At 36.5% G+C, this 19,952-nt stretch overlaps 1 protein-coding gene across 1 annotated transcript in view; it reads left to right on the forward strand.

The window, feature by feature from the left end:
• The window catches only part of LOC106882600 (laminin subunit gamma-1), a 202,926-nt gene that overhangs the window by 160,375 nt on the left and 22,599 nt on the right, over window positions 1-19,952 (forward strand). Inside the window, exons 11-21 of the mRNA XM_089352440.1 lie at window positions 2,009-2,230; window positions 3,701-3,886; window positions 6,269-6,398; window positions 6,594-6,706; window positions 7,397-7,543; window positions 8,604-8,756; window positions 11,144-11,281; window positions 15,228-15,419; window positions 17,104-17,413; window positions 18,037-18,174; window positions 19,930-19,952. The exon at window positions 19,930-19,952 is cut by the window's right edge and continues 155 nt beyond it. Coding sequence (XP_089208566.1) covers window positions 2,009-2,230; window positions 3,701-3,886; window positions 6,269-6,398; window positions 6,594-6,706; window positions 7,397-7,543; window positions 8,604-8,756; window positions 11,144-11,281; window positions 15,228-15,419; window positions 17,104-17,413; window positions 18,037-18,174; window positions 19,930-19,952 — 1,752 coding nt within the window. The remainder of the gene's footprint in view (window positions 1-2,008; window positions 2,231-3,700; window positions 3,887-6,268; window positions 6,399-6,593; window positions 6,707-7,396; window positions 7,544-8,603; window positions 8,757-11,143; window positions 11,282-15,227; window positions 15,420-17,103; window positions 17,414-18,036; window positions 18,175-19,929) is intronic.

The raw sequence follows: 19,952 nt of genomic DNA on the forward strand, positions 1-19,952 counted from the left end.
CTCTCTCAGTACTTTTTCTACTTCCTCTATCTTTCTGCACTCTGTCTTTATTCAACCCCCCCTCTCTCTCTCATATCTCACTTTTTGCATTCCTCTCTCTCTTTTGTGCTCCTCTGTCTGTCTTTATCCTGTTGTTTCATCCTGCCTTGCTCACTATTTACTTTCACTTTCTATCCCCATCCTCCTCCTCTTCCTCCATCTGCCTGTTTTTGAAGGTATCAATGATTGGACATAATGGTTTGTGTTGGCAAACTGCTCAGACTCGTCATGAGCAACAAAGTGGAAATACAAGTGTGTCTGGGCTGCCTCAGTGCTGGAGGTATGAGACTAACCAGCTCCAAGGAACTTTCATTGTTAATCACTTTGTAACCGTGGATGCTAGCTTGTACAGCTATATAATTTATTTTTACTATTATTATGAAAACATATATATATATATATGATGGTGATATATATATATATATATATATATATATATATATATATATATATATTTATAAGCCATAAAAAGTCAGAAGATATGAGAGGTGAATATATTTATTTAACCATTTGGCATCCTTAGGGTTACAGCTGTTTCATAGCCTCCTTCATGTAATAATAATTTCAGTGTATATTAAATAATGTTTACATGTCTGCATTAATGTGCGTACTACACATTATGCAATACAATTGCATATTCACAAATCAATGTAGATGAAGAAAGCTAGCTCCTCTGATCTCCAGAACATCACAGTTGCACCAATAATTCAACTCTACGTATATATATACGAAATTTTTTAGAGCTTTTTGTGATATATGTCATGTACGGGTTCTATGAATCCATATATTACACTACTATTTTATATCATCATCATCATTTAGTATCCGTTGTCCATGCTGGCATGGGCTGGACACTTTGACCAGGGCTGGTAAGCTGGAAGGCTGTACCAGACTCCTGCCTGATTTGGTGTAGTTTCTGCAGCTGGATGCACTTCCTAATGCCAACCACTCCAAGAGTGTAATGCTTTTATGTGCCACTGACATGACACCAGTATCTGCCATGACTGCAATTTTACTTGGCTTGATGGATCTTCTTCTCAAGCATGACTTAATGCCAAAGATCTCGGTCATTGCCTCTTTGCAGCCGAGCACTTGAAAGGAGCTTTGCACATCACTGGATCAATCACTTTGCCTCTGTAAGGCCTAACACTCGAAAGGTGCTTTTCCCATACCACTAGCATGCGTTCCAGTTACGTGACACAAGCATCAGCCAGGACTACAATTTCACTTGGCTTGATGGCTCTTCTCAAGTACAGCTTATTGCCAAAGGTCTCAGTCACTAGTCATTACTTCTGTGAGGCCCAGAGTTTGAAGATCCTGCTCATCCTATGTCTTTCTGGGGCTACCTCTACCACAGGTTCCCTCCACTGTTAGAGATTGGCACTTCTTTACGCAGTTGTCCTCGTTTATATGCATTACATGACCATACCAGCACAGTTGTCTCTCTTGCACACCACATCTGATGCCTCTTATGCCCAACTTTTCACTCAAGATGCTTACACTCTGTCAAATATGTACACTGACATTGTACATCCAGCGAAGTATACTGGCTTCATTTCTTTCAGCTGTTACAGTCCATGTTTCATTGCTGTGTAGCATAGCTGTTCGCACACAAGCATCATACAATCTAACTTTCACTCTGAGATAGAGGCCTTTGTTGCCAGCAGAGGTAAAAACTCTCTGAATTTTGCCCAGCCTAATCTTATTCTCACAGCTACTCTCTCGGAGCATCAGTCTCCACTACTAATTTGGTCACCTAGATAATGGAAGCTATCTACTACCTCTAGCTTACACCCCTGGCAGTTGATGGAGTCTATTTTCTGTACATTTTTGGTGTTAATTGTGCCTGTGCATCTTCCATGCACAAAAGCTATTTTCCGTTATATGTATATATGTGTATGTATAAAAATATGTATATATATATATAAAAATATGTTTATACATATATTATCTTTGTTTTTCTCCATAGGTACTGGATTTATTGATGATGTCAGGCTAGAGACTGCAGGTTATGCATCTGGCAAGCCGGCTTCTTGGGTAGAACAATGTACTTGCCCTGATGCTTACTTAGGAGAAAACTGCCAGTCTTGTTCTCCAGGCTATAGAAGAGATCCTCCCAATGGTGGTCCTTTTGCCCGATGTATACCATGTGTTTGCAATGGTCACTCTGATGATTGTGACGTTAATACTGGTAAGTATTCTTTTTTATTGTTAAGCAATAGTTTATGAATGGTCCAAATGTACAACAAACAAGGTGTATTAGTTTGACGCTCAAGCAAAATGAATATGTCTTTGATGTTTCGAGCCAATGCTGTTTGACAGAAAGGAATATGGAAACAAAATGAAGAGAAAAAAAATGGAATGAAGTAGCAAAAAACAAGCTTGTCCAAGTTAACTGTTTCATATGATGAAAATCTGATACTGAATCACCAGAGACCACTCCCGGTTGTTTGAGAAAAACTAATCATTTAAGTCATATAAATTGAAGCCTTGTATCAAAATTCTGCGATAATTTATGTTCCAAATTTCAGCTTAATAACAACTGAGTTATTTTACTAAATTCTTTACTATTTTCAAAATGAATTGAAACAAAAGAACTGCTCAACCTGTACCATTATGAAAAAAAAACCCAAAAAATGTTATGTTGGAATTATAACATATACGATGATTCTACTTGAGCTGTACAGGTGATAGAATTTTTTTAATATGAAATGGTCTGCATATTTTTTTTCATAGTCTGTAAAGTATATGATAACAATGACTATAGACAATTGTGAAATTCACAATGCAGTTCTCCTGTTTCATGTAGTGTGAGAAGTATGTACTCATGTTACTTAACTACAGCCAGATAAATCAGTGTGAGAGAGAGAGAGAGAGAGTTGAATACTTTTGTCACAAACTCAATTAGTGTTGGTGATGGGGAGATATGTTTCAAGGAATATTTGGTTAATAATCTAACATTATATCCAGCTGACCAGTAATGAACCTAAACTGTGATTATTATGTAACCTTGATTGAATACAGTGCTGTCTCTTGTCTTTTTTTTTTTTTATTTAAATTAAAAACTGAGGTTTTATATGCAAAGTATGATGAATCATTGGTCTTCTTTGTTTATTTCTGTGATGGATATTTTATGTGTAATTCAAAATGCGCTCACACATAAGTGCAGGCATGGCTGTGTGGTAAGAAGTTTACTGCCCAACAACATGGTTCTGGGTTCAGTCCCACCATGTGGCACTTTGGGCGTCTTCTACAATAACTCCAGGCCAACCAAAGATCTGTGTGTGAATTTAACAATGGAAACTGAAAGAACCTTTTGTATATATATATATGTGTGTGTGTGTGTGATTTTGTGTCCTTATCTAGACATTGCATGATAGTTGTAAATAAGTGTTACTGTCACACAAGCAGTGTCATTCATTTTCAATAATGTGTGGGAACATGTTTGTCCATGAGGTAATATTAGCTTGCCTGGAACAAGTGGGGATTGGTGACAGGAAAGACATCTGGCTGTAGAAAATCTGTCTAAAATAAAATTTGAGAACCATGGAAAAGTGGGCATTGAATAATGACGATGGTGATGATTATATGTATGTATATATATATGTATGTATGTATTTACACACACATTTATGTATTTATGTATAATGTTTAATTTTAGGTCGTTGTATCTGCAAGCATAACACTGCTGGCCGTAACTGTGAACAATGTTTGGAAGGTTTCTATGGTGATGCCAAAGGTGGAACTCCAAATGACTGTAGACCCTGTCCTTGTCCTAATAATGGCACCTGTATACAGCTTGACAATAAAGATGTTCATTGTACAAACTGTCCACAAGGTTATGGAGGTAAGTAACTCGTTTTTAAAATCTAACTATTTTGTTGAATGGTTGGATTCATGTGACTTTCATAATTTCAGGGAATTGTTTTGTTACATATCCTTTCCCAAATAAATTAATGTGTATTTCACAACCACTTTTGGCATGGTTGACATTAGGAAGGGCATCCAACCATAGAAACCATACCAAAGATTGTAACCTGGTGCAGCTCCCGTCCAACCCATGCCAGCATGGAACATGGACGTTAAATGATGATAATGATGATGATGTTGTTACTGAACCTTTTCAAAAGAGCAGTATTGTTTTACTGTACAGCTCCCCGGTTCTCTGTTCTTCAATTATAAATCAATAGCAAGTGTTAAAAAATGAGTAACTTTGAGACTTTGAAGAAATAATCGTTTTAGTTTCACTGCTTCTGTGTTAGGTTCTTGTTATTGCTTTGTCAAATGGCAACAACTGTTGAAGCAATTCCCTCTTTTGATACAATTTGTTACAACATGTCTTGAATGAAACAACAAACTGAAAGTCTTGAAATATTCATTGAATCAGCTGAATGTCAATCTCTGTAATTGTATTGCTAACATCTTAAATTTCCAACTGTGAATTCTGTGCTTTGCTTTTTTCTTATAATCTCTTAATTTCAAATTCAAACTTCTAATCTTGCCTAACATTTTGAAGAAATTATCTCCCTTGTAATAACTGTCCACTGAGGGAAACTTTTTTTTTTATTGTATTCCATTAACTCTGTGACTCATAAGAAACTGCAATTTGATGACTGGACAATATACCTGCTATCTATATATACTTACTTTCCTTATTACTCGTTATGAAATCTCAAGTGCTGTAGGACTTATAGTGACAATTTATTAGTTCCACTTTCATGGAACCATCTCTTTTTGAATGAGATGTTGATCTATCACAGTTAACATTGCTAGTTGATCTATGATAAACTCACCAACAACTATTTGTTTACAAGGTGAACAGAGATCCTGTACAAATATATGAAGTAATGCACAACATGTACTGAATGGCCCACTACCGATTTATGGACCATAGTGAATGTTAAGTCATACTCTATTGAATAATATAGTTAAAAGTAAATTTATATTTAGAAACATTTTCTTCATGAACTGTGTAGACCAGTAGTTTTCAGTCAGGGTCCATATGGTCCCTAAGGGTTCATATCAGATTTTTGGGGTCCACATAACAAAATAGTAAAGTGGGGATGCATAATAGTATTTTAAGGGCCCCTGAAAAATTTTGCTCTAGATGTATGTATTGGTATATATTGCAAGAAATAGCTGCGTTTTCTCTAACATTTTGCACAGTTCAACCTACATAAGAATGTGTGAAAAGCAAAATAGGAATTTTGAAAGAAGTTTCTATAAGACTACTTTTTAAGCATCAAATGGCTATGGGTGCATCCATCAGAATAAAATAGTAATCAAAGGGATCCCTAGATAATAAATGGTTGAGTTGAAAAAAAAAAATGTTCTCCTCATTCTAAGCTAACTGAATGTGTGTTAAGAGGATTCTGACTACTGTCTCAACAGGTTAAGCAAGCTTGAGCAGAAAATCTCTAGCTGTCTTCAGAAAAGAAAAAAAGTCTTTGGGCATGGCTGTGTGGTAAGAAGCTTGCTTCCTAACCACATGGTGTTCTGGGTTCAGTCCCACTGCATGACACCTTGGGCAAGTGTTTACTACTATAGCCTCAGGCAAACCGAAGCCTTGTGAGTGGATTTGGTAGACGGAAACTGAAAAAAAGCCCATCATATATCTTTATCTATATATCTGTCTGTCTGTCTGTCTCTCTCTCTCTCTCTTTTGCTGAGACCCCCTTCGGTCATGACTGACCATGGGATTGCACCTAGAAAGTTACCCTCCCAGGCACAGGTCCAGGCAAAGTTGTTTATGGAAGACCAGCAGTTGCCTGTGCATACCAGCCTCCCTTGTCCACGCCACCAGTGTTATCCAAGGGAAAGGCAAATATATATATATATATATATTTGTGTGTGTGTCTTTGTGTCTGTGTTCGTCCCCCCCATCATTACTTGACAATTGATGTTGGTGTTCTTATGTCGCTGTAACTTATTGGTTCAGCAAAAGAAACCGATAGAATAAGTACCGGGTTTACAAAGAATAAGTCCTGTGGTTGATTTCTAAGACTGAAATCCTTTGAGGTGGGGCTCCAGCATGGCCACAGTCAAATGATTGAAATGTGTAAAAAAATAAAAAGAATAAAAATTCTTAACAATTTTCAAAGCAGTTTGGTGTTATAATGATGTAAACGTTTTAAAGGTGATATTTTGAGAATTTACCATTCCTGAAAGAATGGAATAAATTTTTATTTGGAAATCAAGACACTATTATTTCCATGCTATATTCATACAGGTGATCTATGCCAAGTTTGTTTGGATGGTTACTACGGTGATCCAACCGGACGTTATGGTCCTCGCACCACTTGCAAGCCCTGTCCTTGCAACAGCAACATCGATTTGAATGCTGTGGGTAACTGTAACAGGTAAGAAGTAGCATATTTTCATTTCAATTCATTTCAGACTTGACAGCTTTTTAGTCCCTGTTCAGTGCTGTACAATATTCATTTTGTTCCTTTTGCCCAGCATGAAATTAAAAAAAAAACAGAAAGAAGTGCAAATTGATGAGGATTACTTTTTGAAAATGTATACTTGATTTATATTTATTTATTGCTAAACAGGACCACTGGTGAATGCTTGATATGTCTTCACAATACTGCTGGCTTTTACTGTGAAAGATGTTTACCCAATTATTATGGTGATGCTCTTGCTTTGCCAAAGGGACAATGTAAAGGTTAGTTACAACATGAATTGATTCTTATTTATACACCCTTCATGCAGGCTACATGTCTTTAAATAATTCTTTCTACTACAGTCACAAAGCCTGAAATTTTGCAGGAGGGTGCTTAGTTGATTACATTGACCTTGATGTTCAACTGGTACTTACGTTATTGATCCTGAAAGGATGAAAGGCAAAACTGACTTTGGCAGAATTTCTATTCAGAATGTGAAGAATCACAAGAAATGCTGCTTAGCATTTTTCTGGTGTTCTAATGATTCTGCTACCTCACCGCCTTTATAAGTCTTTAAATAATAGAGGCTGATGCATCTTATTTAGAAGAGCATGCATGATTAGAGAAAGAATAGTTAGAATTCTTGAGGGGATGCTTTAAAACAATACTTCTGAAGAGGACGTGGCCATATAAATGCATTGCAGTAAGATTTATGGAAGTTTTTGATTTGTGAAATGTTTTGATTCAAAACAATTAAGGCATTCAGAAAATAGATGTTTTAACAAAGTGGATGTGAAAAGTAACTTAAAGTCTAAGGACAGATTGGCAAGATGAATTAATATAAAAAGCACCACAACAAACACACTCAAAAACAGAATTTAAATATTTTCTGTTTTCTTTTTATAAATCCTTTGAAATTTCTTTTTTCTTTTAGTCACTTTGTATATCTCTTGTTTTCTCTCTAATTTCAGCCTGTAATTGTAATCCCAAAGGAATCCTTCACACTGGAATGTATTCTTGTGATCCAAGAAATGGACAGTGTCCATGTCAGCTTCATGTTGAAGGACTCAAATGTGATAAATGTGCACCTGGCTACTGGAATTTAGAAAGTGGAAATGGTAAGGTTTATTAACATATATATATATATATATATATATATATATATATATATATATACATACACATGCATACACATACACACACATATATATATATATACACATGCATGTATATATATATATATATATATATATATATATGTTGTACTTGGGGATGGTCATATATATCTATATATATATATATAGTTGGATAAAATTTGGGTGTGTACAAAGCTATCTATGGTTTGTCTACATATATTGGTTACTGAATGTTGCCATGCAGCAGGAATACTCCTTCACTGGATATACATCTAGAATTCTATAGTATCAATAGAGTTTATACAAAGAGATAAACAAGAGAAAATACATTGATTGATATTCTTTATTCATATCACTACAACTGTTTCTATACATAGTCAAAGCCATAGTACATTTGTGATATGATATAATTAACATATTATGTAATGATGAGTTTCTTCAGGTGAGTATTTTGAGTAAATCCTTTGTTAAATTAGACTGTGTTTCACTCCACGCAAGAATGAACACCTAAAGCAACATGCTATTTTCAGCAATTTGTAGTCAAAACTAAACTCATAGATGAAATGATAGACGAAACACAAATGTAATAAAAATACAATAAACTGACTACCTTTCTTTTGGCAGTCATTTTATTGTGGTTGGTGACACGTAAAAGCACCCACTACACTCTCTGAGTGGTTGGCGTTAGGCAGGGCATCCAGCTGTAGAAACTCTGCCAAATTAGACTGGAGCCTGGTGTTGCCATCCGGTTTCACCAGTCCTCAGTCAAATCGTCCAACCCATGCTAGCATGGAAAGCGGACGTTAAACGATGATGATGATGATGATGATGATGATGAAGAAGATAAAAGTGTTGGTCTGTTCGCTATTTCTTCAGTCTGTCGACTATAGATCTATTGGAACAAGACCTCTTCAAACCAATGAGAATAAATAAGCATTATATTTCATGTGAATGTTAAAAGGTTAAAGAGGTATTCATCTCTTTATTTCATATGAACTCTTAAGACTATCTTTTGGTTTAATGATAATTTTCTTATCTGCAGGTTGTGAATCTTGCCGTTGCAACCCAATTGGTTCGCTGGAAAGCAACTGTGACCCAGGCACAGGCCAGTGTAAATGTAAAAATAACATTGTTGGCAAGCGATGTGATAAATGCTTACCTTATCACTATGGATTTTCAGTTGATGGCTGTAAACGTGAGTAACCCTATGATTAAGTAATCCTCGTGAAACTCAAATATTTAATTGACTTTACTTGCTACATAGTAGCTATTGTTCTGTGTTGTGTGTTTGTCAGTGTGATTTCCACAGATTACTCGCCCTCTCTCTCTGTCTCTCCTCGCTCTCTGTCTCTCCTCTCTCTCTGTCTCTCCTCTCTCTGTGTCTCTCCTCTCTTTCTCTCGTCTCTCCTCTCTCTCGTCTCTCCTCTCTCTGTCTCTCCTCTCTCTCTGTCTCTCCTCTCTCTCTGTCTCTCTCTCCCACTCTAGGTGTGTAGTCATGTATGTCTGTGTAAATATTTACATCCTGCATTTCACTTAGGCTTACCATCATTTCAGAATTAATAAAATACTGCAGCAGTGTGGGTGGGAGCAGGAGAATGAGCCAGGCTGGAAGGTGGGGTTAGGGAAGAAACTGTGGGCCAAGAAGTCATGTAGGTTGTGGGTTTGTTTGAAGGAGGGGAAGGGTAGGTTGGAGAAGATGTGTGAAGTGGAGGGGTTGGACTGGTGTCACTGGAAGGCTCGGAGAATGGTGCATTGGAGAGGTAGAGTGGAGGAGTGGTAGTTGAGGGGAAACGAGATGGGTAACGGCGGGGTGGGTGCAGGGAGAACAGAGGTTACGGAATGTGCTCTGGCAAGGGCAGTGTGGATAGTGGTGAGGAGACATCCACGAAGGATGAAGTGTCAAGCCATGAGTTAGGACTGAGTTTCAAAGTCATGGTTGTCACTGCAGAGCTTACACAGACGCAGGAATTGGGAGTAGGGGATGGGGAGTTTTGTGTGGGTAGGGTGGGAGAAGGAGAAGTTGAGGTATGAGTGTGAGTCGGTGTGTTTGTAGTGAATGGAGGTAGTGAGAGTGGAGTTGTGTATGTTGACCAAAATGTCAAGAAAGGCGATGGAAGTGTTGGAAATGGTGTGGGAGAATTTGTGGGTAGGATGGAAGGATTGGACAAAAGAGATGAAGGAGTCTAGTTGTTTGCGGGAGAGCGAGGTCGCACCGATACAGTCATCAATATAATGACCATATAGTTCAGGAGTGGGACCAGTGAATCTTGAAAATATTTGGGCCTCAGTGTAGCCAACGAACAGGTTTGCATAGTTGGGGCCCATTCTTGTTCCCATGGCCACTCCATTAGGGGTTACTGGAAATGTTCTTGGCTTCGGGTAAAAGATAGTACAGGAGGTCCAGTTAATCATGATTTTATTCAACATATTCTCCTCTCAGATTCGCACACTTATTGCAGTGTTCCTTCAGTTTTTCTAAGCCATGTAAAAGAACTCAGATATTCTTAAAGCCAGGAACTTTTCAGTACTCTCTCGTATATTGGCATTAGGAATGACATCCAGCTATAGAAACTATGCCAAATTAGACTGGAACTTGATGCGGCTATCCAGCTTACCAGTTCCTGTCAAACCATTTCCAAACTCTTGCAAGCATGGAAAGCAGTTGCCAAATGGGGTGGGAGAAAGCAGCGATACAATGAGCAGGGCAGTGAGGGCAGAGAAGGGGATTGGAAGACAATCATAGTTATATATATATGTATATATATTTGTTTATATTATGTCAAATTATATATTAATAGAAACAAAGACCTGGGTATAAAAATGGGGTGGTGAAGGCAGTGATACACTGAGCAGAGCAGTCACAGAGATTGTAAGACAGTCATATATATATATATATATATATATATATATATATATATATATATATATATATATATATATGTATGTATATGTCTCTTAAAAGATAGAGCTCAAAATCGATGCATTGAAGATACTTTATTGCAGCAACAATTATAATAGCAGAAACAACCACAATAAGCCAAACCTATGCACATTTCAATAGGGTATCCAGGATAAATAAACCACATCATAAGATGTCTCATAAAATATTGTAACATATTACAACATATTACAAATTATAAATTGCTGGATACTCCATCTCTTCAGGGTCGCATTATTGCCATCACTAATACTAGTATTATTAGCAAAACACACACATCATCAAAGAGGGTGAAAGAATAATCAACGGTATGCAACCTACCATCGTTATTTTCTTTCCGAATGTCATATATATATATTAATGTTTGTTTTTATGTCAAGTTATATATTAATAATAAAAAAAACGCCAGTGTAACGTTAAACTCAAGAATTGCTCAATACATTTTAGCTGGACACATGTTTATTAAACTTTGACAAGAAGCAGGGCAATGGGGACTTCAAATTTTCTTTCTACTAGCCTTTATCAGATTATGTTTGTGTGCATATATGTATGTATGCACACACACACACACACACGCACACATATATGTCAAGCATTTTTGTTATGTACCTGAATATGTATTTTACCAATTTTATGAATTGCAGGTTGTCAGTGTGATCCACTTGGTTCCTATGACCAGCAATGTGATGACAAAGGGGCCTGCAAATGTCGTCCCACAACTACAGGTGACAGATGTGACCGGTGTCGAGAAAACAAATATAACATCACTGCTGGTTGTATAGGTGAGTAGATCTAAAGACCTACAGTCTTTTTTTCTCTTCTTTTATCCCATTTTTGTCATTTGTATCATGTCACTGACTTTTTCGATAATCATGTTCTGCTTGGTCATGTGACATTTTTTCTCTTAACAGTTGGTCATCTTTAATTTGTTCTCTTATCAATGTATATGTAATTTTATTATATTTTTTTTTTATCTAACCAACTAGTCATATAGTTGAACTTACTTTCTAATACATATGTATCTATCTATCTATCTATCTGTCTGCCTCTCTTCCTACCTACATATGTACCTACCTACCTACCTACCTACCTACCTACCGACCTACCTACATACATATATACATAATGACCGTCCACTCGTGACCAAGGAAGACCATTACTGACCTTCAGGAACATTGTGTGCTCTAGGACTAACTTACTAAAAATAAGATAAATATATACTAAAAATAAGATAAATATATATAGGGGGAAAAAACCCCAAAAAGAAACCGCACATATAGAGGTCGGCAATGTCTGTGCTGAGTTTTAGGTCCAATAAGGCTTGCGCAACACCTCATAGACCCTCTCCACTTTATTGACATTATCCAGAGACAAGCCGGAGCAAGAAGTTTGGTGCCAATATGAGTTGCAGGCTCAGAGATGTGGGAGCACCGTGATCTCTAGCACAAACCAAAGATCCCCAAAATGTCCAATGCCATTCCCTGCATATCTGGTTTTATATCAGAGTGACCTTCACCTAGAGACATGCTTCAACAAACGCTGAGGGGTGCCTCACTCCCAGTGGTCTTTCAGCACGCCGGACACCATCCCGGAATTTCTGCACACCCGTGCTACATACATACATACATACATACATACACACACACACACACTTATATTATATACCTGTGTGGCTGTGTGGTAAGAAGTTTGCTTTCTAACCCTATGGTCACAGGTTCAGTTGACCAAAGCCTTATGAGTGGATTTAATTGATAAAAACTAAGAGATTCCCATCATATATATGTGTGTGTGTGTGTGTCTTTTTGCCTTGACTCCATGTGATAGTTCTAAATGAATGTTCTTTCATTTCTAATCTTCCATGGAAACATATTTGATAATCAGGAATATTAGCTTACATGGAAACAGGGCATGGTTGGCAACAGGAAGGGCATCTGTTTGTGGAACATCTGCATCAATAAATTCTGTCTAACCCATGCATGCATAGAAATGTGAATGTTAAACCATGATAACACTGTTTAACATGTTTTTTGTCCTTGGGTAGCAACTGTTATTTCCTGTTTGCATACCCCTAGAAAGTATGAAAAATGGTTATTATTTTCTTCCTACTTTGCTTTGTTTACATTATGCTCCTCCCGCTATTCTTGTTCATGGTCAAAGATGCACATATTGTGAGCCACTAAAGGACATGTTCAAGTGGTTAAAGGTCAAGCGAATCTGTGGTATTGAGCAGAATATTTGCTATAACGATATTTCTGCTTCAGCAGTTCAGCTCTGAATCTATCTGAAATGTAATGGAAAATAGGTCAGTTTCAAAACATTGATGTCCAGGTCAGAAAAGCAAAGTTTGAAGAGAACAGTAGTCACTTCCTTTGATTTCTAGATGGAAGCAACTTGGAAATAACATTGACCAAAGAAAAAAGAATAAATAAAATAAAATTTTGATGCATAGTGTATTGTATATAGATGCAGTTAGGCTAAGTAGTTAAAAGGTTTCTTTTTTGTAACTACAAGGCCCTAGTTTAATTAACTGATGAACTTGGGTAAATGCCATTTTATATAGCTTTGAGTTTGACCTGTTCTGTGTGATTGAAATTGGGTTGATGGAAAACTATATAGAAGCCTATTGGATGGACTGTCCCTGTAATTCAAATGAACACCTTCATTATATACATTGTGTTTATGTGTTAGGCTACATGTCTCTGTGGAATACTCGGCTACTTACACATTAATTGATGTGCAAGTAATTCAGTTATCAGACGACTGAATCCATGTTGTTGAATGATGAAGAACTATTCCTCTAGCCATCCATTAATATAAAAGTTCTGAATTAAAATCTTCCACCAAACCTTAGTCACAATGTATGTTCCTGACACTAGCTTAATGATAGCTAAGGTATTTTACTAAATTCTTTGTTATATTTAAAATTAATTGAAAGAAACACAGCGTCTCAACAGAAATATGGTAACAAAAAGGCTAAGTGATGATGATGTGTATATATATATATATATATATATATATATATATATATATATATATATATAAGAATTTAAGGAATGGAGAAAACGCATGTTATAATTGCATACTTTATTCCTACATATGTTTCAAAGGATTACAACCTGTGTGATCCATAGGGATCTTTGATATTAAGATTGTAACCTTCTCATCAGGGAAAGCATGGGAATCATCTTAAACGTAAGACATTATGACCGATTATGAAAACAATAGATCTATTGTTTTCATAATCGGTCATAATGTCTTATGTTTAAGATGATTCTCATGCTTTCCCTGATGAGAAGGTTACAATCTTAATATCAAAGATCCCTATGGATCACACAGGTTGTAATCCTTTGAAACATATGTAGGAATAAAGTATGCAATTATAACATGCGTTTTCTCCATTCCTTAAATTCTTAAATATACTCAAATACCCAAAATTTCAAGGAGTTCCTGCCTTAAAAACAGGAACTAAACCACAGTTATTTTGTGTTCTTTGCTACATTGGTTTCTATTAACCCATTTATTCTATCAGAAGAATTTTTATTCATTAAGATAGAAGAAATACACATAATTATATATATATATATATATATATATATATATATATATATATAAAATCTGTTAGTTGTTCATAAGTCAGAGAAAAATGGACATTGAATATGCAAAATAGAGAGATCAAATTTTTATATCATTGAGCAGTATATTACTAGTAATGGCACATAACTGGTCAGTTTCACACCAACTGTTGCACTTGACAATATTGACTACTCTTGTCATTATTGCCAAGTGCAATAGTGAAACCCAAATTAACATTTTGACCAGCTGTATATCATAACTAGTAGTATACTGCCCAATGGTGTGTGTGTGTAAAATTAGCTAGGGAGGTGGAGCAGTCAGTATCCTTTGCAGGCTCACCTAGACTAGTGAGGTTATTGCAGCTGGTTCTCAACTTGAATAATTACAGATTAATGTCGGTGCACAAAAAATGTGAGCTGGGAGAGAACCAGAAGTGTGGAGTGAATGCTCCCAATCCAGTTATGTCTCTAACTGATAACATGATTTATTTTATGTATGTCTTGCAAATTGTTTGGTAGTTAGGGTCATTGTGGAATGTGTGAAATGATTTTAATTTCCAACTTCAGTCATTCTACTCCATTTGTATCCTTAATACTGTGAAAAAATACATCACAATCTCACAGTTTCATTTTACCTCCATAAATCTGAGGACACATTTGATAAATTCAAGAAACCATTATATTTACTAGATTGAAATCCTAAAGCCAAGGAACCATGTAGAAAGAATTGGTGTGGGTGCTGCATAAAAAGCACTGGTGATAGTGCCATTTAAAAAGCATCCGGTACACTCTGTGAAGTGGTTGGCATTAGGAAGGGCATCCAGCTGTAGAAACCATGCCAGAACAGACTATGGAGCCTGGTGCAGCCCCTGGCCTTGCCAGTTCCTGTCAAGCTGTCCAACCTACACCAGCATGGAAAACGGATGTTAAATGTATATGATGATAAAAAATCAGTCTTTTCATTAATTTGTTTTCGTAAAATGATTGCCTGTAAGATATTGGAACCCCTTCACTATTTGTTCCTTTTCTTGTATACTGTAGCCGAAGAAATCATTACTATAATAATTATTATTAATTATAATAATTATTTAGATTATTTTCAATTCGTTTCAGTTTGAAATTCATCAAAAATTTACGATTTCTTTTTCCTCTTCAGATTGTCCACCTTGTTACAATTTGGTCCAGCAACAAGTAAATGAACACCGCAAGCACTTGGAAGAGATGCGTAATTATACAGAAGTCATTAAAACCAGCCCACAAGCTTTCAATGATTCAGATTTTCTTACGCATATGAAGAAAGTCAGTGATTCAGTTGAGAAATTAATCAATGATGCTCGTCGTATCAGTAGTAAGCCTAATTTTGTTCTGCACTTTTAAGCTTTCTCTGTTTAGCAGTTATTTCTCCTTTAGATTCATTGTTTCTTTCCTTTTGGCTTTTGGAATATTGGCCAGAAAGTATTTTGCCGAGCTTACTATTTATTGTTGTTGTTTAGCCCCATTTTGAACTCTGGTCTTCCTGATCAATAATAATCAAAGCATTCCAACTGTCTCCATGTTGACTTTTCAGGTATCTAAGAATGCATCATCTAATGCGTTCTTTTCTTGTTTTGAAAATGATGATATAATTTTAATGTAGATTAGGCTGTGGTTTCCAGCAGGTCAAGTGATTGCATAGTTTCCCCTCTGGCTTTAACCTTTACAATGAAGCCCATGTGTTTTATTAGGTTGATAGTAATGTCTGGTTTCCATACCATTAGAAACAGCAAGTGTGTTGCAGATAAATGATTTTTCCAGATTACTTGGTGCCACTTCTCTTGTTAGGCATACTGAGATGTGAAGAATTAACCATTTTGTTTGCTCACAATGGTTAGCACAGGCATAATATTAGATTGTTCTGAAAATAACAACACTTAGAGCGGCCATTTATTGAGTGAAAACACCTAAAGCTCCATGAGGCTCCGGCAGGGGGTGGTGGCGACCCCTGTTGTACTCTATTGCCCCAACTTTCTCTCGCACTTTCTTCCTGTTTCTTGAGTAAAGCTGTGATCGACTGGTGTCCCGTCCAGCTGGTGGGGAGCACATACACCATAGAAACCGGGAAACCGGACCCATGAGCCTGGCTAGGCTTTAAAAGGGCACATAAATAAAATAAGTACCAGTTGAACATTGGGTCGATGTAATCGACTTACTTCCTCCAACGAAATTGCTGGCGTTGTGCCAAAATTTGAAACCTATATTTACAGAAAGTGTCTTCTAGTGAAGCCTCTGACCAACTAAAGCCACGTGAATAGATTTGATGGACAGAAACTGAAAGAAGCTCTCTCTCACATATGCATTGTTTATGTGAGTGTTCACTGGTTGTAAACAATGACTTCACAAACAAACAACAATATTTGTTTACAGTCCACTGCAAAAGCTTGTTTGGGTTTTTTGACATGTCTTCACATATTCTTGACATGTTATATGAGCTTTGTAAACAAAAGGTTCATTTAACTAACAATGTTTGTTTGCAGTCTTCCATGTAACCATGCTTGGGTTGTTTGTTGTTCCATAGATTATCACATTGTTCAGAAACAGGCAGTTGTTGGTGTTAGGAAGAGCATCTGGGCTTAGAAAACTCAGTGACAATGTTGATTTATCTGACTCGTGCAGGCATGGAAATGTAGTTTTCAAAATGATGATGATTATTTCATATGTATATATGATAGACTCACCTGTCGAACGCAATGCATGAATGTTTAGTTTTTGCTGAACAACCTGCACAAATGATTTGTTTATAGTAATCAAATGCTGGTGCCACACATTAGCTCACTCCCTCTATCAAATTGTTGATGAGTGAACAGGTGCACTGTGCACCATGAGTTGGGTGTCGAAGTGATCACAGAGCAACATGAGATGAAGTGTTTTGCTTAAGAACACAATGCACCACCCAGTCTAGGAATTGAAACCATACTCACTAGATCGTGAGTGCAACCCCCTTACCACTAAGCCATACATCCTCATATATTTATATATTTCTTTTGTTTTCCCAGGAACAAATAGTACTTTTGGCACGCAGTTGAATGATTTAAAGAACGCCATTTCGGACATCATGGACAAATGTGGTATGATAGCTGGTAGTGTTGAAGCTGCTGACAAAGATATTCATCGCACACAAGCCTTCATTACAGAAGCACAAGATGCTATAAGACGGGCTGAGAGAGAAATAGCCAGAGCTTCTGATTACATCGACAATGAAGGACAAGCAGCATTGAAACAAGCTCAGCTTGCCACCACTAAATTTGGAACACGCTCTGACAAAATGAAAAGTATTGCAGCCAGAGCTAAGCTAGCTGCTAAACAGTAAGTAAAATGAAGCGGAGTTGTGTAATTCTTGTTGATACGTAAGTAATCAGGAAATGAAGTGTATTTAGTGTGTTGTTGTATTGGAAATACATTATCAGGAATATCCAACTTGGGCTTGTGAAGACTTATTGGGGCAAGCGAAAGCGAAACCGTCAATGGCACCTGAGCCCAGCATCGCCTTCCTGGCACATGTAAAGACGGCACATGTAAAGACATTTGAGCGAGATCGTTGCCAGTGCCGCCGAACTGGCTCCTGTGCAGGTGGCACGTAAAATACACCATTTTGAGCGTGGCCGTTGCCAGTACCGCTTGACTAGCCTTCGTGCCGGTGGCACGTAAAAGCACCCACTACACTCTCGGAGTGGTTGGCGTTAGGAAGAGCATCCAGCTGTAGAAACTCTGTCAAATCAGATTGGAGCCTGGTGTAGCCATCTGGTTTCACCAGTCCTCAGTCAAATCGTCCAACCCATGCTAGCATGGAAAGCGGATGTTAAACGACGATGATGATGATCCATCTAACTTATCTGGAATATAGAATATTAAAGTGATTATTTTGATGTTGAGTCAAGCTGAACTATATATGTATGTATTTTATCTTTTTATTTTGTGTTACTTTTTAGACAGATGGAAGATGCCAAAGAAACTGAGAAAAATGCAAATGAAGCTTTGAATATTTCAAGAGAAGCTCTTCGAACTACGAAAGATCTGTTTCGATTCCCTGAGAAATTGGCCAATGAAATCAGTAGGCTTAATTCCATGTGAGTATCAGCATTTTGAATTACCATGTGCAGATGATACTTTTTGGTCAGTTAACTTAAGGAACATAGAGTAAATATGTTTAGAATCCTTAGGTACATAAATATTACTTACTTCCAGATTACTTAGAGAACCACATGCTCTTTCACACATTATTAAGTATTTATGAAGGGGTGCTGAAAAGTTCCTGGCTTTTGGGTTGGGTAAAAAAAAATACAGGAGGATTAGTTAATTATAGTTTTATTCAACATGTTCCCCTCTCAGATTCCTACACTTATTGCAATGGTCGTTCAGTTTTTCTATGCCCTGTAAAAGAATTCAGAAGGTTGGGCCTCCAACTAGACCTTTCGTGATATCCTTAAAGCCAAGAACTTTTCAGTACCCCTTCGTGTATGTTTGTTAATCATCCTGGTATTCATTGCCATGAAACCAAGGATAAAATGTTATGCTGAGAAAGGAAAAAGCAAAAACAAACATATTTGAACTAGAAGATAAAGAAAACATTTTTGTTGCGTTTTCCAACATACAAGTTGAGATTTTCAGGCCAAAATTTAAATCCAGTTTACACCAAGACTACTTTGGATGACCAAAAATTCCATGGGAAATGCAGCAGGATTTGAAAAGATAGTAACCGTGTTTAAATGTTTACACTAAATTTTACACTATATGCTATGCTGACTAGTATGCTGGAAAATATGATAATACAGATTTTGTTAATTGTATAGTCAGAGGAGTAAAGGCAATACAGATGATCCTTTCTAATGTCTCTGTCACTGGTAATGCGGAAGTTCTTCTCAAATTGAAGACCTGGCTCAGATGCTCGCAACCAATAAACTCATTCAAAGGCACTCATTGGACCATGTGGGATGTTCAACCAGGTGATAGATTAACATTCAGATTAAGATTCAGATTTAACATTCAGATTACTCTACCAAATGTAATTAATGTTTATTTACATTCTTTTGAATTTATCATGTATTATCTCGAGGCTTTGAGATTTCGGTGATGTAATTGGTTATTTTTATAATGACATTGTAAAATTGGTGTGAGAGGCCAGATCTGGCTGGTTTTAACATAAAGCTGGTAAAATATTTGGGCTGGATTTGGCTGGTTTAAATACTAAAATGTTAAGCAAAAATTGCTAAGTTTTTATTCCCTCAGATAGGAATGACTAAGGTTTAGTCCTACTAATTCCAGGTGGGTATAAAGTTTTAATTTATCTCAGGTGTTTTAGGGTATGTCTTTCAACAGAACATCAAATTATTCAAGATTTAGTTTGATCTTTTGTAATATTATATGCAACACGAACTAGTGTTCTGCCTTGGAGAAGATATGGTAGATCTTGTCTCTACTTTGAACCATTATACAGCCATAGCTATATACTAATCCTACAGCACACCTGACAGTTGTAAAATATAATCTTATCTTTGTTTTGTTGTGTTTTATTTTATTTTGTTTGAATTGCATTTAGAAGTCTGACAGCTAAATAGTAGATAGTAATCTAAAAAGTTTCATTTTTCATATATTGGTAAATGTTGTTCGGTTGCAGTCAGCAGTCCATTAACTGACAATGGTACTTATTTGTCATGCGGAAAGATATTGTAAAATGATGAGTAGTTTAGTTTTAAAAAGAGCATTCTACTGTAAAATGAATGTATCCATCTTTCCTAGTAAACAAATTTTTGTTTGTACAAATAAACATAAATAAAAGCTAGTAAAAATGTGACTTTTTTTACCAAATTTATTTTTAAATTCAGGAATGAAAATAACAAAAATCTGA

Source organism: Octopus bimaculoides, chromosome 1, assembly GCF_046866305.1.
Source record: "Octopus bimaculoides isolate indiv1 chromosome 1, ASM4686630v1, whole genome shotgun sequence".
NCBI classification, from domain to species: domain Eukaryota; kingdom Metazoa; phylum Mollusca; class Cephalopoda; order Octopoda; family Octopodidae; genus Octopus; species Octopus bimaculoides.